Source organism: Rissa tridactyla, chromosome 6 (assembly GCF_028500815.1).
Source record: "Rissa tridactyla isolate bRisTri1 chromosome 6, bRisTri1.patW.cur.20221130, whole genome shotgun sequence".
Lineage (NCBI taxonomy): Eukaryota > Metazoa > Chordata > Aves > Charadriiformes > Laridae > Rissa > Rissa tridactyla.
This window is the reverse complement of record NC_071471.1, coordinates 11,768,448-11,791,631: the sequence shown is the minus strand read 5'-3', so window position 1 is coordinate 11,791,631 and position 23,184 is coordinate 11,768,448. Positions and strand designations below refer to the sequence as shown.

The window sequence follows — 23,184 nt, the reverse complement described above, 5'->3', positions numbered from 1 at the left end:
AAAAAATACACACCCCTCACCACACGCACCCTGCCCTACACACACACACACGCACCCGCCTCACGCAACAACACACGCACCTGCCACAACACAACACCCCACACACAACACCACTAAATACTTACACCACACTCACGCACCACACGCGCCCTACAGCCCCACACACCCTCCCTCCTCCCGCAACAACACCCGCACCTGCCCCGACGCCTGCCAGAATACCCCACTCGCAACACCACAACGCTCGCCAGACGCTCCGCCCGACGCCAAAATCATACACCACCCAACACCCCAAAAGACCTCCACACCCCTGCTACACGCCCCGCAGCCCCGCACACACACCCGCCTGCCGCAACACCCCACTCGCAACACCAAAACACTCAACGCCCCCCCGCCTGCCGGCAAAAGCCTACAGCACCCAACAACCCAAAAAACCTCCACAAGCCTCCCACGTGCCCTGCAGCCCCACACACCCACCCGCCTGCCGCAACCACACACGCACCTGCCCCCCCGACACAACCCCCCACCCGCAACACCAAAACGCTCAACACCCCTCCGCCCGCCCCCAAAAGCCTACAGCACCCAACATGCCATGCGCAACACTCCAGAAAACCTCCACACCCCTGCCACATGGCCCGCAGCCCCACACACCCGCCTGCCTGCCGCAACTACACCCGCACCTGCCCCAACACAGCCCCCCAAAATACTTACACACCACTCCCACACGCCCCGCGCCCTCCAGCCCCACACACCCACCCGCCTGCCGCAACACCCCACGCGCAACACCAAAACACTCAACGCCCCCCCGCCTGCCGGCAAAAGCCTACAACAGCCCAAAAAACCTCCACAAGCCTCCCACGCGCCCCGCAGCCCCACACACCCACCCGCCTGCCGCAACGACACCCGCACCTGCCCCCCTGCCGGCCGCAACAGCAAAACGCGCAGCGCCCCTCCGCCCGCCGGCAAAAGCCTACAGCACCCGGTATTCCCGGGCGGTCTCCCATCCAAGTACTAACCGGGCCCGACCCTGCTTAGCTTCCGAGATCAGACGAGATCGGGCGTTCTCAGGGTGGTATGGCCGTAGGCACCCCTCTGCCCCACAACAGCCCTCTCCACACCCACCGCCCACACCGCCCTCCCGCACTCACGCACACAACAACGCCTCACACCACACACACACACACAAACACACACGCAACACACGCACCTACCCACAACACACCTCACACAAAACAACACCCCACACGCAACACCCCGCAAAAAATACACACCCCTCACCACACGCACCCTGCCCTACACACACACACACGCACCCGCCTCACGCAACAACACACGCACCTGCCACAACACAACACCCCACACACAACACCACTAAATACTTACACCACACTCACGCACCACACGCGCCCTACAGCCCCACACACCCTCCCTCCTCCCGCAACAACACCCGCACCTGCCCCGACGCCTGCCAGAATACCCCACTCGCAACACCACAACGCTCGCCAGACGCTCCGCCCGACGCCAAAATCATACACCACCCAACACCCCAAAAGACCTCCACACCCCTGCTACACGCCCCGCAGCCCCGCACACCCACCCGCCTGCCGCAACACCCCACTCGCAACACCAAAACACTCAACGCCCCCCCGCCTGCCGGCAAAAGCCTACAGCACCCAACAACCCAAAAAACCTCCACAAGCCTCCCACGTGCCCTGCAGCCCCACACACCCACCCGCCTGCCGCAACCACACACGCACCTGCCCCCCCGACACAACCCCCCACCCGCAACACCAAAACGCTCAACACCCCTCCGCCCGCCCCCAAAAGCCTACAGCACCCAACATGCCACGCGCAACACTCCAGAAAACCTCCACACCCCTGCCACATGGCCCGCAGCCCCACACACCCGCCCGCCTGCCGCAACTACACCCGCACCTGCCCCAACACAGCCCCCCAAAATACTTACACACCACTCCCACACGCCCCGCGCCCTCCAGCCCCACACACCCACCCGCCTGCCGCAACACCCCACGCGCAACACCAAAACACTCAACGCCCCCCCGCCTGCCGGCAAAAGCCTACAACAGCCCAAAAAACCTCCACAAGCCTCCCACGCGCCCCGCAGCCCCACACACCCACCCGCCTGCCGCAACGACACCCGCACCTGCCCCCCTGCCGGCCGCAACAGCAAAACGCGCAGCGCCCCTCCGCCCGCCGGCAAAAGCCTACAGCACCCGGTATTCCCAGGCGGTCTCCCATCCAAGTACTAACCGGGCCCGACCCTGCTTAGCTTCCGAGATCAGACGAGGTCGGGCGTTCTCAGGGTGGTATGGCCGTAGGCACCCCTCTGCCCCACAACAGCCCTCTCCACACCCACCGCCCACACCGCCCTCCCGCACTCACGCACACCCCCACGCACACAACAACGCCTCACACCACACACACACACACAAACACACACGCAACACACGCACCTACCCACAACACACCTCACACAAAACAACACCCCACACGCAACACCCCGCAAAAAATACACACCCCTCACCACACGCACCCTGCCCTACACACACACACACGCACCCGCCTCACGCAACAACACACGCACCTGCCACAACACAACACCCCACACACAACACCACTAAATACTTACACCACACTCACGCACCACACGCGCCCTACAGCCCCACACACCCTCCCTCCTCCCGCAACAACACCCGCACCTGCCCCGACGCCTGCCAGAATACCCCACTCGCAACACCACAACGCTCGCCAGACGCTCCGCCCGACGCCAAAATCATACACCACCCAACACCCCAAAAGACCTCCACACCCCTGCTACACGCCCCGCAGCCCCGCACACCCACCCGCCTGCCGCAACACCCCACTCGCAACACCAAAACACTCAACGCCCCCCCGCCTGCCGGCAAAAGCCTACAGCACCCAACAACCCAAAAAACCTCCACAAGCCTCCCACGTGCCCTGCAGCCCCACACACCCACCCGCCTGCCGCAACCACACACGCACCTGCCCCCCCGACACAACCCCCCACCCGCAACACCAAAACGCTCAACACCCCTCCGCCCGCCCCCAAAAGCCTACAGCACCCAACATGCCACGCGCAACACTCCAGAAAACCTCCACACCCCTGCCACATGGCCCGCAGCCCCACACACCCGCCCGCCTGCCGCAACTACACCCGCACCTGCCCCAACACAGCCCCCCAAAATACTTACACACCACTCCCACACGCCCCGCGCCCTCCAGCCCCACACACCCACCCGCCTGCCGCAACACCCCACGCGCAACACCAAAACACTCAACGCCCCCCCGCCTGCCGGCAAAAGCCTACAACAGCCCAAAAAACCTCCACAAGCCTCCCACGCGCCCCGCAGCCCCACACACCCACCCGCCTGCCGCAACGACACCCGCACCTGCCCCCCTGCCGGCCGCAACAGCAAAACGCGCAGCGCCCCTCCGCCCGCCGGCAAAAGCCTACAGCACCCGGTATTCCCGGGCGGTCTCCCATCCAAGTACTAACCGGGCCCGACCCTGCTTAGCTTCCGAGATCAGACGAGATCGGGCGTTCTCAGGGTGGTATGGCCGTAGGCACCCCTCTGCCCCACAACAGCCCTCTCCACACCCACCGCCCACACCGCCCTCCCGCACTCACGCACACAACAACGCCTCACACCACACACACACACACAAACACACACGCAACACACGCACCTACCCACAACACACCTCACACAAAACAACACCCCACACGCAACACCCCGCAAAAAATACACACCCCTCACCACACGCACCCTGCCCTACACACACACACACGCACCCGCCTCACGCAACAACACACGCACCTGCCACAACACAACACCCCACACACAACACCACTAAATACTTACACCACACTCACGCACCACACGCGCCCTACAGCCCCACACACCCTCCCTCCTCCCGCAACAACACCCGCACCTGCCCCGACGCCTGCCAGAATACCCCACTCGCAACACCACAACGCTCGCCAGACGCTCCGCCCGACGCCAAAATCATACACCACCCAACACCCCAAAAGACCTCCACACCCCTGCTACACGCCCCGCAGCCCCGCACACCCACCCGCCTGCCGCAACACCCCACTCGCAACACCAAAACACTCAACGCCCCCCCGCCTGCCGGCAAAAGCCTACAGCACCCAACAACCCAAAAAACCTCCACAAGCCTCCCACGTGCCCTGCAGCCCCACGCACCCACCCGCCTGCCGCAACCACACACGCACCTGCCCCCCCGACACAACCCCCCACCCGCAACACCAAAACGCTCAACACCCCTCCGCCCGCCCCCAAAAGCCTACAGCACCCAACATGCCACGCGCAACACTCCAGAAAACCTCCACACCCCTGCCACATGGCCCGCAGCCCCACACACCCGCCCGCCTGCCGCAACTACACCCGCACCTGCCCCAACACAGCCCCCCAAAATACTTACACACCACTCCCACACGCCCCGCGCCCTCCAGCCCCACACACCCACCCGCCTGCCGCAACACCCCACGCGCAACACCAAAACACTCAACGCCCCCCCGCCTGCCGGCAAAAGCCTACAACAGCCCAAAAAACCTCCACAAGCCTCCCACGCGCCCCGCAGCCCCACACACCCACCCGCCTGCCGCAACGACACCCGCACCTGCCCCAATATCCCAGTCGCAACACCACAACGCTCGACAGCCCCTCCGCCCGACGCCAAAACCCTACAGCACCCGATACCCCAAAAAACCTGCACAAGCCTCCCACGTACCCCACAGCCCCACACACCCACTCGCCTCCCGCAACGACACCCGCACCTGCCCCCCTGCCGGCCGCAACAGCAAAACACGCAGCACCCCTCCGCCCGCCGGCAAAAGCCTACAGCACCCGGTATTCCCGGGCGGTCTACCCATGCAAGTTCTAACCGGGCCCAACCCTGCTTAGCTTCCAAGACTACACAAGATCATGCATTCTCAGGGCACTATGGCTGTAGGCACCCCTCTGCCCCACAACAGCCCTCTCCACACCCACCGCCCACACCGCCCTCCTACACTCACCCACACCCCCACGCACAGCCCGACGCCCACAACAATACCTCACACCACACACACACACACAAACACACACACAACACACGTACCTACCCACAACACAACACCCCACACGCAACACCCCACAAAAATACACACCCCTCACCACACGCACCCTGCCCTACACACACACACACACACTCGCTTACTGCAACACCTGCACCTGCCCCCTCGACGCAACACCCCACCCGCAACACGCCAAACACCATCACAATGGCCACTCCCCACATCCTGTTGTATACCATAGTGTACATTGCTCTATGCAGTTGTCATACAGTTTTTTGAGCGTCCCCTGAAATACTTCAGTCCTCTTATAATCCAGAGTCTTTACCCATCTCCCTCTGTACCCATTTAAATCTGCAGATGAGTTTCCTCATTTTTCTTGCCCGTCTTTTCATACCCTACAAATTTATTTCCAGCAGATGGCAACGTGGCTGCACTGTTGCTGATATCCGGTTTTTACTTTGGTCTCTGGAGACCCTGCAGCAGGACAAGCTCCCAGGGGCTCATGAGTCTTCTGCATGGCCAGTGGCCAGGCAGTGGCTTCCACCTCTCCTCCCCATGCCTCTGGGGTTAAAGGAGCCGCTCTCCGCCATGCACATGGCACTGCCTGAGGATGAAGCAGTGTGAGGATTGCACGTGCCATCCCTTCCACTCAGGAGCCACGTTTTCAGGCAGTTTTGGTGTGAAACACCTGCAGTGGCCTTCCTGTGGCACAGGCTGTGGTGACCCTGCATCCATCCCAACCCTCGCTGGGCAGCCTTGAGCTGCCCAGGCAGCAGGTAGCAGGCAGGGCTGCTGCAAACAGCCTCAACAGTCATTTTCTGAGGAGGTTTGGTGGCAATCACCTAGCCCAAGAGAGTCAACTGTAGGTCACCACATCATGGTAGGGTCAGAGAGCTGCTTACCACCCGCCTGGTCGTGTGAAACAGCCACATAACAGCCGCTGGGACAGGTTCCCTGTGACGCACAGGCTTGGGCACGCGGGAGCCATAAGCAGGCAGCGTGTCCGAGCCGGCGCTTTGCTGTCCCCCTCCTTCCCGGTGGGTAAATCCCATCAGCAGCCACCCTAAACCACCCCACGCCAGCCCTAATCCCATCTCGGGGGATGCCATCAGCCTCCTATCAGCCAGGCCAGGGACGGACGGTCCGGGGAGGGACGCCCCTGTCCCCCACAGAGCCCGGGGGACAGCAGGGATGGCAACGGGCCCTGTCCCAGGAAGGGGAGCGGGGTGGAAAGGGGCTGCCTGTCTTTCACGCTCTGAGGAGAAGGAGGGGGAGCCCAGAGCTGAGCTGAGCTTTGTCCTCGGATAATTTTAGCCCAAGGAGATAAGAGAGGGGAGGCGCATGGTGGGGCTTAAGGGGTCCCTGCCTGGCCGCCGCCGTCCCTGCGGGGCTGTGGGGTGGACTGTGGGGTGCCTGGGGAGCCGGGGGCGCCTGGTTGCTCTCCCCGGCCACGGCTGGGGGGTTTCTTCTCAACCCGCGGACCGCGGTGGTGCAGGCAGTGGGGTGTACATGGCCTGTGCACCCTGGGGCTGGTGTGGGGTGCAGAAGGCTCCCTGGGGGGGACCCTGCCCGCGTGGGGGTGCGTGGGAGGGTGACCATGGGGTTGTGCTTGAGAAGGGGGGGTTCCCTGCACGGGTGCCGTGGGGGGGACAGCCTGTGGGGGCGAATCCCGGGTGGGAGAGAGTACACGAGAGGGGGTCAACTTGTGGGGTTGCAACCGGCTGGGGGCGGGGACGGGACACCCCACACCGCCCCCCAGCGGCGGGCGGCCCCCAGCCCCCCGCCCCCCTCCCCCCCCCCTCCAGCGGCCGCCGCGCCTCCTTAAGCGCCCGCCCCGTCCCGGCCTCCCCCCGCCCCGTCCCGCCCCGCTCCCTTCCAAGTGGAGGGGAATAAAGTTGCGGACCGGGGCGGAGCGGGCCCGGCCGGAGCGGGAGCGGGGTAGCAGCGGGTCCGCCGGGCAGCGGCGGGGAGGAGGAAGAAGGAGAAGAAGAGGGGGGGACCATGGCCTCGGCGGAGCTGGCGCAGAAGCTGCAGCGGCGCCTGCAGCTGGAGGAGAGCGGGGCGGCAGCGGAGGGCGAGGAGGTGGCCAAGGGCGAGGAGGTGGCGTGCGGGGGCGAGGGGGAGCGGAGCTGCCTGACGGCCAGCGCGGACGCGGAGCTGAGCGCCAAGCTGTGCCGGCGGCAGGACATCAACGAGGGGGCGGCGCAGCCCCGGCGGGCCGCCGTCTTCAACCCCTACACCGAGTTCAAGGAGTTCAGCCGCCGGCAGATCAAGGACATGGAGCGCATGTTCCGCCTGTGAGTGGGGCGGGGGCCGGGGCTGGGGGTGGAGGGGGTCGGGTTTGGGGCTCTGCCTCCCCGCCCCTCCCGCAGACCCTCCCGGCGTTTTTACCCGGGGGGACATCTGGAGACAGGCTGCCTGCTCTTGGCCAGATGTTCGTCTTTCTCGGTGGTTTTGCGGTCGGGCTGGAAAAAGCTGCAGCGAGTTACCAGCGCCGTCTGATCCCCATATTGTCCCCGGGCTTTGGGGGGCTGGGGGGAGGTAGATTTTTGTAGAGCTTGTCTCGGGCTCGGGGCTGGAGCTCGGGCCTGGGGTTGCCTCTGCTCTACCTGCGTTTGGGACGGCGGCTGTTTGTGGTGGCTTTGAGGGACGCTGTGGGTGGGATGGGTGGGCTGGGACAGCACAGGCGCTTCTGCCCCACACCCTGGGGCACCTGGTGGGTCTGTGTCCCGGGCGCTGGACATCTGCCATCCATAACTGCGGCCCTGGACATCGCCGGTGGCTCGGCTGGTTCCACCCGGCAGTGCTGTCGCTCCTTCCACGGTCCCCTTTGCCAGGCTCGGTGCCCGCTCCCGTGCACCCAGACAAAGCTTGAGCACAGTTTCCTCTTGTTTCCCCCTTCCTGGGGGCCGGGATGGGGATCCCCTCCCGGCAGGGAAGGTCTGTATTAAAGTCGAACTGCTGGTGGCAACACAGAGAGATGCTTCTGTAAGCAGAAAGGCTTGGCCCTTCCCGGGGCCGTGATCCTGCCCTCTTCTCTCCTCCACGAGCCCCGTCCTGGCTCCTGCGGTTGGGCTGTGCCTGGGGAGCTTTGCTTACCTGTGCTCAGGTTTCCCTCCAGCGTCACGAACCCCTGTGCTGCTGGGGACCTGCTGGGGACCGATGTCCTCCCAGCCCCGCAGAGAGGGGTCGGGGCGGCAGCCATGTGTGCCAGCTGGCCACAGGCACCCCAGACTGGGGGTGAGCTGTTGCTAGGCGTGAGGAGGCAGGACCACAGAGGAGCTACGTGGGTTGTCAGGGCAAGGTGCAAAGACCAGGCGGTGAGCTTTTGTGAGCTCACCAGAGTTCTTTGTTGCACGGGCAGCGTCGTGTCGGCAGCTGGGCACAGGAAGGGAGGTGGTCCGGGCAAGACTGCTGCTCCGCTCGCTCCTGCGCCCCTTTTGATGATGGTTAAAGGGGATCCCGCTCTGCGAAGGGCTGAGATGTGCTGCTGTGAGGGCAGGGGGACAAACGATGCAGGCAGCTGCGAGCGAGAGCCCAGAGCGCTGCCTCAATAGGGATAAGGAAAGGAACAGCGGTGGTTTGGGGAATAAAAAGTGGGAGAGCTGAATTGCAGCCGAATTTTTCAACAATGAGCTCATTAAACGCCAGCCTTGTAAGTGGGGAAACCTAGGCTTTGCAGTTGAATGCTAATCAGCTGGTCAATGTAGCTGGAAAACGTTGCGCGCCCTGTGAGGACTGTTGCAGCTGAGCACCAGCCGGTCATGCCAGACGGGGAAGGAGCTGGGCTCTGTGTTCCCCTGTGCTCCCCGGACAGGCAGACGGAAACCCCCGTCCTGGTTTTCCCTCTGTTAGAGGCACCTGGTGTTAGCCGTGGCGCAGGATCTGGTCTTTGCTCCATCTGCTCCCAGCGACCCGTTTCAAGTGCTGGCTGACACCACGTGCTCCAGGAAGAGAGGAAATGCTCCCCTTAATTCCTGCCACTCAGAGCTTGAGTTAATGTGATTAAGGCTTTTATTCTCCCTATGGCTTATTGGCCCTGGCCACCACAACCTGGTGTTTCTTACTAATCTTAGTTTCTTGCTAATGATAAAAAAGAAAAAACCTTTGACAGGCAGAGATGTATCTTTTCACTGCCAGGTTTCTGCTATCGGATTTCCTATCCAAAAGTGTTTCTTACTAGTTTAGTGGGACTTGTAAATCTGTCGTTTGGACTAGGCTTGAGCGTGTAGGACCTGGGTGCAGTGTGGGCTGGGTCAGGGTGCTCTGGGAAGAGGGAGTCACTGGTGATAGCGGCTGCTCTGGCATCTGTCAGGGCGTCCCCACGTTACAGCTGATGGCTGCAACCGCCCTCTGCCAGGGTGGAAGCAAAGGGCTCATCTGAACATGGAACTTCCTGAGATCCAGTGCTCCATCCAGGTGCTGTGTGCTGCCGTCTGTGCTGGGAGCATCCTTCCAAAGCAGAAATGATGCTCCTCACCCCTGCTGCCGTGGCCGGGCTCACTTTTCCTGTTCTTCTCCAAGTCTCTTCTTGGCAGCATCCCCCCATTTTGTCCCCGTTCTCCCAGGGATGGGGTGTTGGTATCTGCCGTGGGTGCTGGGACTGTGCAGGAGCACGCAGGGGCCACCAGGTGCAGACAACTTTTGGGGTGGGTATTTTTATAATTTCTTTTTTTTTTGGCAGAGGGACCAGGAAGTCTGCAGCTCAGGCTAATTATAATGTGACCTAATTAGCTGCCTATTCTGACAATGTGTGGGGACTGTGGTAACCATGATAACCTCCCTTCCCCAAGTCTTGTGAGCAAACTCAGGAGCTCTGGGGTCTCACAGCTCCCCTTGGTGCCATCTTGTCTGGGGCAACGGCAGAGGAGAGTGTGAAAGCCAGGCGTTGAGGCTGTGCCTGGTGGGAGTGACCTTTCTGAGGTATGTAGAGGGGAGGAAAACATCCACCAGCTTCATCCTCAGGGTGCGAGGGAGTGGAGGAATTCCAGCCTTGCTGTTGCTTTTGTATTGAGGGGATTTCATGTGTTGCCCACGTGTTTCATGAGCACCTTGTGCCTGGCTGGTGGAAGAGGCTGTGACATCCCCTTGCCCTCCTGGAGCCACTTGTGTGCCGGGCACCCTGGTGCTGAGGGACATGTCTGATGCGCTGCAGCAAACCTGCTTCTTCCAGGACTGCCGTGCTCCCAGTGTGACCGGCTATCTCTGGAGTCCCAGCAGTCAGGGAGGTCATCCCCAGGGCGATGCGGCCACCCCAGGTGCCAAGCACCCAGCCTGGGCCCTGCAGGCTTCGCCGCCTCAAGGTCTTGCCCAGCATCTCAGAGGAAATCTTGCTGGAGGAGACTTTCATCTTGCCCTCATGTCCCTCTAAGAGCAGGAGAGCTCCTGCTGCTCCAGCTGGTGAGGATGGAGCTGTGTGGGGCTGAGGAGCCTGTTCCTGTCCCCATCCCGGTACAGAGGAATTGTTTCCAAAGCTCTCGGCAATGGAATGGAATATTTCAGTTGGAAGGGACCTACAACCAGCATGTCGTCCAACTTCAGGGCTGACCCCAAAGTTAAAGCATGTTAAGGGCATAGTCCGAGTGCCTCAAACCCTGACAGGCTTGGGGCATCGACCACCTCTCCAGGAAGCCTGTTTCAGTGTCTGACTACCCTCTTGGTAAAGAAATGCTTCCTCGTGTCCAGTCCAAACCTCCCTGACACAGTTTTGAACTATTCCCATGTGACCTACCACTGGATCCCAGGGAGAAGGGATCAGCACCTCCCGCTCCCATGTAAGGTGAAATGCAATGCTCAGAGGGAATAAAGTACTACTTAGAAAGGATTTTGAAATATTTAAGAGGAGATTATTACTACTTCAGCACCATTACTCCGACTGCTTTATTTCAAAGCCTGTATTAGGCCGTTGCAGCATGCAGGAACTGCACATCAAAGTACAGGTGTCTATAGCGTATGGAGCAAGCTCAGGTACAGCGAATGCATACAGGGAGGGCAGGTTTTCTCTCCAGCCTTTCTCAAGAAGCATGAATGTTTAGAAACTGCTCTTTGATCCTTCAGGATTTAGGATTTCTCATTCAACTATCCCTTTTCTTTTTTCCCCTTGGGGTTTTTCAGGCCGCTGGGGAAGGTGACTGCAGAGTTAGTACCGGTGATGCAGTCCTCAGCATCTCCTTTTGCCTCCCTTCTTGACCCTTCTTTCTTCTGTGCTGTGACCCTCCCCAGCTGTGCTGCGTAACACCATTGCAACGATTGTACTTGGGCAGAAATCACTTGTAACACACTTCTTGCTCTTAAACAAGTCTGTTCAGCAAGTATTCCCTCTTCCCTGACCCCCCCCCCAGCTTCTGCTCCCGCTTTCCTCCCCCAGCGCTTCGGCAGCCAGGCATGCTCTGCAGCCTGGGTGGAAGTGAGCCAGCGTGGGAATCTGGGCGCATCCTTGTTGCAGCAAATTTTGGCAACCGCTGCCTGTGTCTCATCTGCTGCCAGGAATGCTGCTGCGGCGTCGCTGTGAAGCCTTATCGGCCCGGCCACGGTGCTTGTAGCTGCCTGCGGCATCCCAGCTGTCGCAGGTGGGGACCCGCCGTGGCGCTGGCTTCCTTGTCTGCCTGTGATGTGAGGTGCCTTTGCCAGTCAGCACGAGAGCCCCTCTGTCCCTAATGCCTGCGCGTCAGCCGGGTGAGGCTTGGCTTGCGGCCCAGGGAGCTTTGAGCCTGAAGGAAGCAAAGCTCCGGTGTCATGGCAGGACAGCGGGTGATGGCGAGGCACCCAAGTGCTGTGTACTCTTGCTGTGCCACTCCTGGAGTACAGGATGGCTCCCTGGAATGCGTTCAGGGACCAAACTTGCCTTGGTGCCCTCCTCCAACTCCGCCTGTGCTGCCTGTTAGGTCTGGCTGGTGTCTGTCACTGGGACAGTACTGCTGTGCAGGCTGCGAAACGGATGTGAATGGTATCAGGGGCTGGCTGGAGCCCTGGGCCCTGAAAGGGAGCTCCCAAAAAGCAGACAGTGGGTTTTTTGGTAGAGCTGAGGTGTGCTGGGAGCATTGGCTGACCAACAAAGTGCAGCCTGCACTGTCCCCTGTTGTGCCGAGTGCCTGTGCCTGCGGGGGGGCGGCGGGGAATGAATTACGCCGTCTCTCATGCCCTATAAATACGCCTCTCCCTAAATAGTCTGGCTGCGCAGCTCTGTGGCAGCCGAGTGGCTGTACCCAGGTCCTAAAATATTCAGGCTGTTTTAGGAGGCGAAGGGGGCTGGGAGGGAATGCAGCAGTTTTCAGGGTGCTGCTGTCGCTCTGCGGGGCTGGCACTGCAAGTCCAGGGGCTTCAGTGTCCCACTGTGTGGCTGTCACCCATTGCAAGGGACTGGTAACCTGATTTTGGGGTGCATCTCGGCACCAGCTGTACCCCAGCCTGGTGTGCTGAACACCCATTGTGCGGCTGGTACAACGCGCGCTCGCTCTGCCACCGCAGCCAGTTGCTGGCAAGACCCCATTTCTCACAATCCTGGCTTTGTGCTGCCTCTCTGCAGGGGGGACGAGCCCTGGAGCCGTGCCCCACGCTTAACCCTTTCAGGGCAGCGTGTTTTGCCCCCAGGCTCAGTGCCAGGGCAGGCACCGAGGGCTGGTGTTTGCCCGCAGGTAGCGTCTGTAGCAGAAGGGTGAGGCGAGCATGGCAGGTGCGGGCTGGGTGCGTGCCCTCCTTCTGCCTTCATCTCCATTATCCAGTGCCTCCAAGAGGGGCTGGGCAGTGTCCCGACCCTGGATGGGCAGCCTTTGGTGGGGATCTCGGTGTACTCTTGCTTCTGCACCCAGCCAAAGGGTAGCGTGAGCTTGCTGGGGCCAAAATAAAACCCCCAATTCCAAGTGCCTCCTGCCACGATATGCTTTGCTGCTTTATCTGATCAAAGGCACTGCCTCTCCAATTGCCTTGCTCTGGAGAAACAGCTCCATGCTGTTTCTCCCAAACTTAAAGGAAAAGCAAATTGACAATTAAATATTGCACTTACTATGTTCTGTGAGGTCTCGAAAGTGCGTCTTGGAGCCGGGCTGGGTAATGCTGTGAACGTGTGCCTTAATTAACTGATGCCTTCCTTGCTGTGATGAACCTGCTGCTTTTCCTCCCCGTGACGTCTCAGGTCTGTGGCCTGGTTTCTGCTCCGACAGAGGTTTCTTTCCTAGTTTTCCAGAAAGCTGTTTGGCCTGGTGGGCTTGAGGGTTCGCTGGGTGCAGAGCGTGCAGACAGATTGGTAGCAGGAGCTGTGCGCCAGTCATTTGGGGTCTGGGACCCTTGGAAACAAAGAGGGACAGAGAGTCTAAAAGATGGTTGCAGAGGTGGTGGGACTCTGGAAAGCTGTGGAGGCCACCCCAGTTTTTGGGAAAAGCACCCTGTGCCCGTGCTTGTGAAAGCAGGGGCAGAGCTCTTGGCTGCAGCCCTGCCTCACACTGCCCACGCCTGCAAGCAGCTCGGAGCCAGCGGCTTTGTTTGTGCCTTCCTCTGCCACAGCCTCCTCTGTGGCTGTGAGGTTTCTCAGCTGGAAAGGGCTTTCTTCCAGCGTAACCACAACTGTGCAGGTCTTGGTCTGGGATGGCTTCTGCCCTCACTTCTTTAGAAGAGAGCTAACAGTCAATGAAAGATGATGAGTGGGAGAGTTTGATGGGCTCCCGCCAACAGGAAAGCTTCAGCGCTGTGCCTAGGGTTTCCTTTCTGAATAGCTGAAAGGATTTAATTCTGTCAGGGTTGAGATGGTGGCAAGGGGGCAATGGCGGGCTGTGCACCAGAGCTGAGCCCAGCCTGGCAGACCCTGCCCCATCCTCCATGCCAGCCTTCCGGCCTTTGGACTTTGAAACACGGTGATGGCCCTGGTAGGTGTGAAGTGCTGGTTGCTCGGTGGGCTGGATGCTTTACTCGCACCCGCAGTGGATGTCGGGAGGAATTGGTGCCTGGTCGCAGGCTGAGCACGGCAGGTCACTGCCTCCTCATCCCTAAAGCGCTCTGCCCCTTGCACGGGTGCCCTCTCCTCTTGCAAAGGGTCCTTGAGGTCCTTTGTGCTCCATTGGGAGCACGGTCCCGCTCCATTCTTGCTCCTAGAGGTGGGCACTGGTTTCTTCTGCCAGCCTGGCCCCATGGTGCAGCCCCTGGCACCAGCTAGGATTGCTGTACTCCCCAGGACTGCCGTTCTGCTCTGCCCGGGGACACGGAATAAACAGCTGCCCTGAAGCACAGTGCTTGTGTATTACAAAATCATTTCAGAGAGGAAAGATCTTAACAGCTAGAGGGGGTGTGTTTTGCTTACAAAGAAAGATAGCTGCTTTCTGCTGGGAGGTTCTGGTTGGTCTCTGCTCCCTCTTTCTCTGCTAAATAAGCAGGAGACCTGGCAGCAGCTGGCTCCAGCATGCCTTTGCCTCACCGTGCTGGTGCATGGTGTAAGCTGTGTGTAAGTAACCTTTGTACTGGACATGCAAGTGGGCGAGATGGAAATCCCGCTGAGATAAGCCGAGTTCCTCCATTGCTCCTTCTGTGTGGGTGGTTTGGTCTGAGCTCCCCTGAGCACTTCTCTCTCTGATGAGACAGCTCAGAAAGCTGCCCACTACTTCCCTGAGCTTAATATATCTCAGCACTGGCTGTGTTGTGCAGCTTCCTCTCTCCACCAAGCTTTGAATCGCCCTATGACTTTATCCATTTGCACAGTTCCTCTTCTGGGAAGATGGATATGGGGGATGATGAAGGCTGACCCCCTCCCCTTTGCATCCTGCAGGTACGACTCAGGACGAGATGGGTACATTGACCTGATGGAGCTGAAGCTGATGATGGAAAAGCTGGGAGCCCCGCAGACCCACCTGGGGCTGAAGAACATGATCAAGGAGGTGGATGAAGACTTTGACGGGAAGCTCAGCTTCCGTGAGGTGAGGATGGCTGTGGGAGCAGACAGGGATGTGGCTATGGGGTGGAAGGAGGCGGCAGCCAGGCCCTGTACTCCAGATGTAGGTACCCCTGTCCCCTCTGTGTTTCTCCAGCTGTGGGGTGCAGTGGAAGAGCAGGTGAGCTTCCCCATGCCAGGGGGAGCTTGAGGTGTGAACCACTGTCAACATCCATCTCCATGTGGCAGTAACAGTACCTGATGCCAAAGCTCTCCAACCTCCCTGCTTGCTTTGGGAGCACATTTAAGCCTTGCTGCAGCTGCCTGGGAGTGCCGATAGAGCTCCTGCTGTAGGTGGATGTCCCTTCAGTCACAAGGTCTTATTGCTGAGCTCCTGCAGTATAGTGACTCAGGCCTCATTTCAGGTGCAGGGCGAGGGCTCTGCTCAGAGCAGTTTGTCTCATGGCTGCAGGAGTCTTCCTCTTCCAGTTTATACTGGGTAGCTCTCTGGATTGCACAGTGACGAGCCACAGCAAGCTTCACGAGGGGTGATCACCTCCCTGCAGCGACAAATAAATGTGGTGATGCAGCAGTTTGGTACTGCATGCTGGCTCAGCAGGGACACACAGCGAACAGGTCTGTCTGTCACCGCTGTGCTGAGACCGCTGCGAGCAGCGTGGGCAGGCCAGGAACTGCTGCCAGACAGGAAGAGGGAATGTGAGCGGTGACCTGCACGCACTCAAAGGCACCCAGCTCATCTCAGCAGGAAGGAGGAGAGCAGATACCAAAACCTCCTGTTGCATCATCTCCTCCTCCCAGACTTTGATTGCTGTCTCAGTCAGAAGTGTATGTCACACTGTGGCTTTCTGAATTAACCGACAGCTCCTCAGGCACGTCAGCTCGGGACATAAAGTTCTTCATCTTGGACATGCCGGGACCTTTGGCAGTGCCTGGGAGGGAGGATGAGCAGCCAGGGCCCATGGCCTGCTGGGCTGGTTGGGGTGTGAGAGGTGACTGGCAGCTCGCAGAGCTGCTGCGCCGTCTCTGTGCTGGCATGTCACACCATCTCCCCCTGCTTTTGTCCCCCAAGGGTTTTGTCGCATTTCCTTTGCTGCTGGAGGACAGCAGTAGAAGACAGAGGCCAAAAACTCTTGGATTACAGGGTCTGGCCCATAGAGAGGGGGAAAGACAAGCAAATCCGGCAAGTGAGAGCCTGTCAGTTCACACCAGCAAAGCCCTAAACTGGCAGCTCCCCTGGGCAGGGAAGGAGATGTGCCAGGTCAGAGGTGAACCAGGGGTAGCAAAGAATCCAGTGGAGCAGGAAGAGCACCATGCTCTTGGCCCCAGGTCAGACTGCGCTTGCCAAATCACTGTGTGGGCTGGAGGAGTTCTCCCTGCGTGCCCCCTGGGCCATTCTTCACCCTGGCTGAAGAGCTGCAGCCAGCTTCTGGGTTTGCTGCAGGGGCTCTCCTGTGAAAGAGAAGTGCCTTTATCCCCAAGGCTCTGGAAGATGCCGTGGTGTCCTGGCACCAGTGGTGCGGCACAAGTGGCAGAGCAGCTCCTCTTCTGCCACCACCTGCTTGGAGCACAGCCCCCTGCACGGCCGCCCGTCAGCTGGCACAGGCTGCCTGTGCCACCAGCCCTTGGCAGGCAGCGTGCGGCAGCTGGTGCTGCTGTAGCTTCTCACCAGATGCAAAACGATGGTCAAGCAAATGCAAGCTTGAGTGGCACATGGGTTGGAACGAAGGAGCACCACTGGCAGAGCTCTGGGGACGAATTACACAGCAGCTTTGGCGTGTATCCAAAGCTTCCTGTGGTAGAGAGGAGCAGGATGCTTGTTGCCATGTTGCAGATGCGCGGTGTCTAGCTGCTGTGTTCAGGCAGAGGACTGGCGGGGAGGTGGATTTCCCAGTGGGTGAGGAGGCCTTGAACCAGCCCGTAGCCCTGCCCCACTCTGCTTCCCAGTGGTGACAAGCAAGCACATCGAAAGTGACCAAGCTGACTTGAGGCACTCTGACAACACAAGGAGAAACCCTGGTTTAAATGAGTGTCCAAACTCGGCAGAGTGTAACTTGAGCACTGGAGGGCTCCTGTCTGCCTCTCCAGAGCATATCGAGTCCTGACATACCTGCCTGAAGACGTGCTGTTTCTGGCCTGGCCAGAGAATTGGTAAGGACCTCTTTCACTTGCAGTAGGTCACCTTTTGCTGCTGCTTTGAGCAGTGTCATGTCCTCCCATCCCAGGTAAGCTGTTGCCTGGAAGGCAGGCTTGTATGGCTCTGACTTGCTGCTGGCCCCGTTAGGAAAGCTGCCTTCTACCATCGACCTTTGAGCGTCCATCAATACATCAACAACTAACTGCACAAGACTCCCTCTGTGACTCAAGCAATGAAATTTAGGCTTAAAAAGATAGGTACAGTGTGTGTGTGTGGGGGGGAAACCACCTCTGACTGTCTAGTTCCGTCATTACCACAGGAAACCAGGGTTAATTGCTGTAATAGTAATGTCTAATGGTAGCTGCTATCTAGAACCCGCAAAAATCCACCCATTGTCTCCCTGCGCCCACACCAGCTTAAATGCTGACCCACATCACGTGTTTGCTAGCAGGGTTGGTGCAAACCATAGCCTTGGGTGGCACCGCTTTTCTGGCAGGCTGTTGCAAGGCTGCTGCCGGTCAATCCCGTACCTTCCCTCACGTCCCTGAGGCCAGCATGGTGTGCAGTGGGGCAGCGCAACTGCAGCATTGCTCTGAGACCTGGCACTGTGGGGTAGGTCTTGGATCGTGAAGGACGTGAGAGCAGAGACAACTCTTATCTCTTGTGAGGTCAGTGGGGCAGAAAGTCTGTGTCATGTTGTCCTCCTTGAGAGCGCAGCTTTCAAAGGTACCAAGGTTATTCACTTTTGCTTCTCTGTTGACATTTCCCTGAGGCTTAGCTGCATGTGATGTGTCCTGGGCTCAGCAAGGGTGTGAGACAGGCTGGGAATAGGAGCTGAATGCAGCAGATTGCTGCTGTTATCTAGGTAGTAAGGACTGATGCCTTGAAGGCAATTAACTGGTGAGCTGCAGGCGGTGAGCTGCAGGCAGTGTGCTGTTGTGAGGAAGGATTGCTCCTGTGGAAACCAGCATGGTGCCCCATAGTCCACCTCACTGGGTCCTTGGGGCTGATGTTAATGCTGTGTCTGCCCCAACCGGTGGCTTAGCCCCTGGTTTCCTTTAGCTCAGTCTGTCTTTCCTGGCCACGGCAGCCCGTATTCCACCGGAGGATTGCTGTGGCAGCCCATATTACACTGGAGGATTGCTGCTCCATCCCTTAGTTTCAGGATGATTCATGCACACTTGTACTCATGACTGGGTGTTTCCAGTCCCTCCCCGGGCGACAGCTGTACTAGACCTCAGGATTGTGCTGCCTCCGCTGCCCTTTTCCAATGCCAGGAAGTGGGACTCGCAGGGTGGAGCAGAAACTGTGAGAAGGAACCATGACTAATGCCAGCCTGGCTGCCAGCCCTCTGTGTCCCCATGCCGGGTGGTGGGGGAGGAGAGGAAGTAGCCTGAGCCCAGCGGATCTGAGCAGAAGGAGAGGGTATTTTGGGGAGGATTTGGTTTCTTTCTGAGCAGGATGTTCTGCCCATTCAGCAGAGCGTCATTAAACTTCTTCTATGAGTTTGGAGGGGAAAAGTTTTGTCCCCAAGCACAGCCTGCTTTCTGGCTGCTCTGTGCTGGGCACACACGGGTTACGAGGCTGTTGCATGAAGCAATGCCTGGTGACACGGCCTCTGCGAGGGGGCAGCCAGCGCTGCCGTCATCTCCACACCCTTCCCCATGGGAGGCCTTCCCAAATTCTTGCATTTCCACCAGCTTCTGCGAGCAACTTGAAGCAGGCAAGGGCTTTAGGGGCTGGCTCAGCACGAATGCTGGGACTCTGCTGCCCTCCTCCGGGACAGCTCCGGCTCTCTGTAAGAAAAAGGCAAAGTCCCAAGCCTGACACTCTGTGGAGCACAGCACTAGCGATATTTGGTGTCCCAGTGCAAATGGATTTCAGGGCAAACCTATGTAGTATTTGCAGCCTTCTGCCCTGGACTGAAGTGCTGCAATGGCACAGCTTTGTTGCTTGTGCTCCTTTTGTACCTGAGTGATTTGTCCCCATCTCTGTTCCTTCCGTGCTGTGACAAGCCTCAAGACACCTCCTGGGGTGGCCAAGAATAGCAGGGAGTTACAGGACCTCTCAAATTACGCATAGAGAATCCACATCTTAACCTGGAGTTTGGTTAGCAGCTTGAAGGTGGTGCAGAGGTCTTTTTTTTTTTTTTTTTGTTTTTTTACTGAAGGAACAAGACTTGCCTGCTTAAAAATAAAGTGCGCTTTCCTGGAGGGCAATACGGCTCTTTGTTTCCTTTTCCAGTTCACTTGCCAATATGCACTCTGCTGTAGTGACTCCGGATTTGTTAAACGTCTATGGTCCAGCGCAGGACAAAGGTTTCCAAGCCAGTTGCTCTGTGGAGACTTGTTCAAGCCACTCTGATTATCACAAGGGCATACCTCTGACCTGACCTCTGACAGGTCCTAGAGAACCTCTCCTGCATGTTATTTTATGGTCATGACACCAATACATAGGCTTTGGTCACCTTAGTGAAACCAGCCGGGGTTCCCTGGAGGAGGCTGAGGCATAGGTCAAAGGTTGATTTAAGTCACTTTTCCCATGCCCTAGACAAGGGACGAGTTGAAGTAACTATGTTCTGTTCTCCTGGTGCGTTTGACATTTGTTTTGGTGCATTGGTGTTGATTTTATTTTCCCCTTCCGTTGTCCTGGGATGTGACCCGATCCCCCGGAACACTGGGGAAGCTGGGGGGGGTGTGTGTGCTTGTGAATACAGCATTACGGTGTGGGGACATAAAGAGGTGTATATGGGCCCACCATGTGGTTGTACTAGGCAGGGGGAGAGGTGCCTTCCTTCCTCTGGCCAAGTAGTGGCCCAGGCTCGGTAGGACCTGTGCTTCACCAGTGCTCTGCCCCCCAGGAAAGCTTATTCCTAGGAGATTTCTAGCTCTTAGTCCAACAGGGCTGTGTACCAGAGCCAGGGCACTGGAGCATGGTGCCGCTTCATTTATATAGATGCCATTTCCTTTGCTCAGAAACATAAATTCCAGCCACCTCCAGGTAAATGCCTGCGCTGTTTGCATTTGAAGCTGTTTGAGCCTCAGTGAAGAACTTGAATGTTTCCTCTCTGTCTTGCTAGTTCCTGCTGATTTTCCATAAAGCTGCAGCTGGGGAGCTTGAGGAGGACAGCGGCCTGTTGACTCTTGCGAAGCTCTCGGAGATAGATGTCTCCATTGAGGGAGTCAAAGGAGCCAAGAACTTCTTTGAAGCTAAGGTATGGTGTGGCACAGAGGAACATGAAAAAGCTCTGCATGTGGGCCTTAATTGCCACTGGGACTCTGACCCTGCTTGCTTTTCAATAGAAGATGCTGCCAGATTTCTCCCTAGCTAAAAAGATGTGTATTTCATGCCTCACCCCCTCCTCCTAAACTCAGCCATAGCTTTTCCCTTCAAACTTGTATGTTGGACTCTAGCTACACCTTCCTTTTCAGATCAGTCAGCACTAGAATGGCTTAATTCACTGTCTCTGCTGTGGGTCTTACCCTGGTAGAGCTGACTGGCTGACCTGTCTCCCTGGGGCTGGGAGCTCTATGGGACTAACTGGGTGCCTGCTTTTAAAGACAAAAGCGTCCTGGAAACTAATGGGACTAGTTTCCCGTTTTGCAAAACCTCCGTCAACCTGAACGCACGGAGTTTGGTGGTGAATGGAGTGTTTTGGAGTGTAGGATTTCAGACATCTCTTTCTCAAGCAGCTCTCTGTAACCTTTGGAATGAAAATTGTTCTGCAGTGTCCTGGGGTTTGCAGAAAGAGCTTTATACCATTCGAAGCTGACAAAGCACCCTTTTTGAAAGCTCTCTCGGAGAGAAAATAATCCTGCTTGTTTATATAAGAAGTTTTTTCCCAAGAGTATAACACAGCTATTGCACAGCAGATGTACTGAGATGAAAGCTGGAAAAATAGCCAGCAAATAAACAATGTCTCTTTGATCTGCAGATTATCCGTGGTGTAGTATGATGTTCTCAGATTTGGCTGTGATTCAGAACTGTTTTCTGCAGTAGTTTCTCCCACTGTGTACTCACAACTTATGCTGTGCTGCCTGCTTACAGAAAGAATGTATGTGACCCGGTACTGACGGCATCGTTTTGGTCGCTTGTTAGTGACTTATTAGCAAATGACCTTTCTTTTATTGATGTTAAAGTCAAGCGAGCTAACAGGTATTGGGTGTAAATACCCAAGCACTGCAGTGTAATTAATACTTGACCCATCCTGACAGAGCTTCCCAGTAAGTGCTGGGAGGTGCAGCAAACAGTTCTGCGTTGCTCATCTGGGAATAGTTCGGCCTCTGGCTCTCCCCCTGATGCAAGGCTTGACGCTCTTTTATTTTCTGTCCTGTAAAGGTTCAAGCCCTCTCTTCAGCCAGTAAGTTTGAAGCAGAGATAAAAGCTGAGCAGGATGAGCGAAAGCGGGAAGAGGAGGAAAGGAAACACCGCCGGGCGGCTTTCAGGGAGTTGAAGTCTGCATTTACCCAGTAACTGACCAGCCAATATGCACTCTGAGATTGCACATGACTTGGTACGTTTCCCAGATCAGGGCTCTACCTGGAGAGAACTGCCTGGATCCTGCCTAAAACTCATTACAGCTTTGCTAGCCTTCCTCTCCCGAAGATCGTCCTGAGTTTCTAAGGGCACAACTCTTGCAGTTACTATGCATTCATAACGATGTGAATCGTAAGAGCTGCGTACGTGCTGTTTGCTCTGAACTGTCGGGAGCACATCACCCTGAAGCAGAAACAGCAGGTAGCAAATCATGGGTGAGCACTGACACGTGTCATGTTTGCCTGCTTCATCCTTTCCTTCTTTTCTAGGCAACCTTTCTTTTTCTTCGCAACCCCGTATTAATTCATTCCTTGCTTACAGGCAAGTAGTGAGGTCTCGTGTAAATCAGGGTGTACAAATTACAGCTTGACTTCCTATATGTTTGTACTGCTGTTGGGAGTTGTCATGCATCCTTGGCTATCCCTTTTCTTCTTCAAAGCCCCGTGCTGCAGGCACCGTGAAAACACTGTGAAGAAAGAAAGATAGTTACTAGGGACGTGGATCAAATTAATTATCATTTCCTGTAGCATTTTCTGCCACCCAGCATGTTGGAGAGTCTTCCAGTTTTTCTTCTCGAAGTGCCATAGTAACAGATCTTTTGATAAGAGTCGAGATTTCCCAAGACTTCGAAGCGAGGAAGCTGGCTCTCTTAAACGAGGAATAGAAAACTGAGTTGCCTGACCATGTGTCTTCTTTCACATTCCATCACATTTAGTGTACTGTACGGCTTCACTGTATTTTCCAGCCTTAGGCAGCTGTATCTGTTTTTAAGGGATATTGCCAGCTGGACGATTCAATCAGATGGCACACTGGGGTTTTCTATTTGGAAATTTGTGCATATTGTGAATCACGAAGGTGACACACTGATTTCATCAGAGCCACAACAGATACCACCAGCCCATCATACTGAGCAATCCCTGCTCAAGAAGGGAAGAGCAGCAAGGTGAGCACATTTAGCTGAACCGAATTTGGAGGGCTTGCACTATAGCATTAGCCATTTTCTGTCACAGACACGGGAAACTTGCCCACAAATGTTAAAATGCCCACTGCTTGTCTGGATATATATGTTGTAGGTCATGGCAGGGGAGCTGTGTTCCCTCAGAGACCTCTCTCGAAATGTGGATTTGCTCAAATTCTGACTCTGGTATTGCCCCAGTTCGTGCGTTTTATTGTATTTTTTTTCTTTCTGAAACGAAACTCACCAGTCCTCTTTTCACTTGTCTGTTTTGCTTCTTAAACTGTGAGCACTAAACTGTGAGCGTGGAATAATAAATAGAAAAACCTCTACTCTTTAATGTCAGGTGAAAGAATTGCTAAACAATTAAACTGTGTGTATATATCTTCACAGATTATATTTTATAAATCACGCTTTTTTAGCTAAATATTTATAATTAAATGTTTTTATACTTTACAACAAAGCAGATAATTTCATCTTCAATTATTTCTCCTGTTGCTGAAATGTACAAATAAAGCATTGTTATCTCTGGTCTTGTCTGTTGTTTATTTTAGGTCCCTGAATAT

The 23,184-nt window shown here is 56.9% G+C and overlaps 1 protein-coding gene and 3 non-coding genes across 4 annotated transcripts; 1 reads left to right on the top strand and 3 right to left on the bottom strand.

Moving 5' to 3' along the window:
• Nucleotides 1–964: 964 nt before the first annotated feature.
• Nucleotides 965–1,083, bottom strand: LOC128911990 (5S ribosomal RNA). Its single transcript, XR_008467321.1, has one exon. It is a non-coding gene; the product is annotated as a 5S ribosomal RNA (ribosomal RNA).
• Nucleotides 1,084–2,219: 1,136 nt separating this feature from the next.
• On the bottom strand, nucleotides 2,220–2,338 carry LOC128912098 (5S ribosomal RNA). Its single transcript, XR_008467429.1, has one exon. It is a non-coding gene; the product is annotated as a 5S ribosomal RNA (ribosomal RNA).
• A 1,148-nt stretch (nucleotides 2,339–3,486) lies between these two features.
• LOC128911989 (5S ribosomal RNA) lies at nucleotides 3,487–3,605 on the bottom strand. The gene has a single exon (XR_008467320.1). It is a non-coding gene; the product is annotated as a 5S ribosomal RNA (ribosomal RNA).
• A 3,426-nt stretch (nucleotides 3,606–7,031) lies between these two features.
• On the top strand, nucleotides 7,032–23,151 carry EFHD1 (EF-hand domain family member D1). Its single transcript, XM_054207022.1, has 4 exons — nucleotides 7,032–7,416; nucleotides 14,871–15,018; nucleotides 20,207–20,341; nucleotides 21,466–23,151. Exons 1-4 carry the CDS (start codon nucleotides 7,121–7,123, stop codon nucleotides 21,598–21,600), a joined length of 714 nt encoding a protein of 237 aa, XP_054062997.1. The 5' UTR covers nucleotides 7,032–7,120; the 3' UTR covers nucleotides 21,601–23,151.
• Nucleotides 23,152–23,184: the final 33 nt, after the last annotated feature.

Bases quoted from the DNA above. Each gene is read 5' to 3' on its own strand.
- EFHD1 (XM_054207022.1), top strand. From the start codon at position 7,121: ATGGCCTCGGCGGAGCTGGCGCAGAAGCTGCAGCGGCGCCTGCAGCTG. The intron at 15,019-20,206 runs GTGAGGATGGCT...CTGTCTTGCTAG, and splicing joins GGAAGCTCAGCTTCCGTGAG to TTCCTGCTGATTTTCCATAA. The intron at 20,342-21,465 runs GTATGGTGTGGC...TGTCCTGTAAAG, and splicing joins AGAACTTCTTTGAAGCTAAG to GTTCAAGCCCTCTCTTCAGC.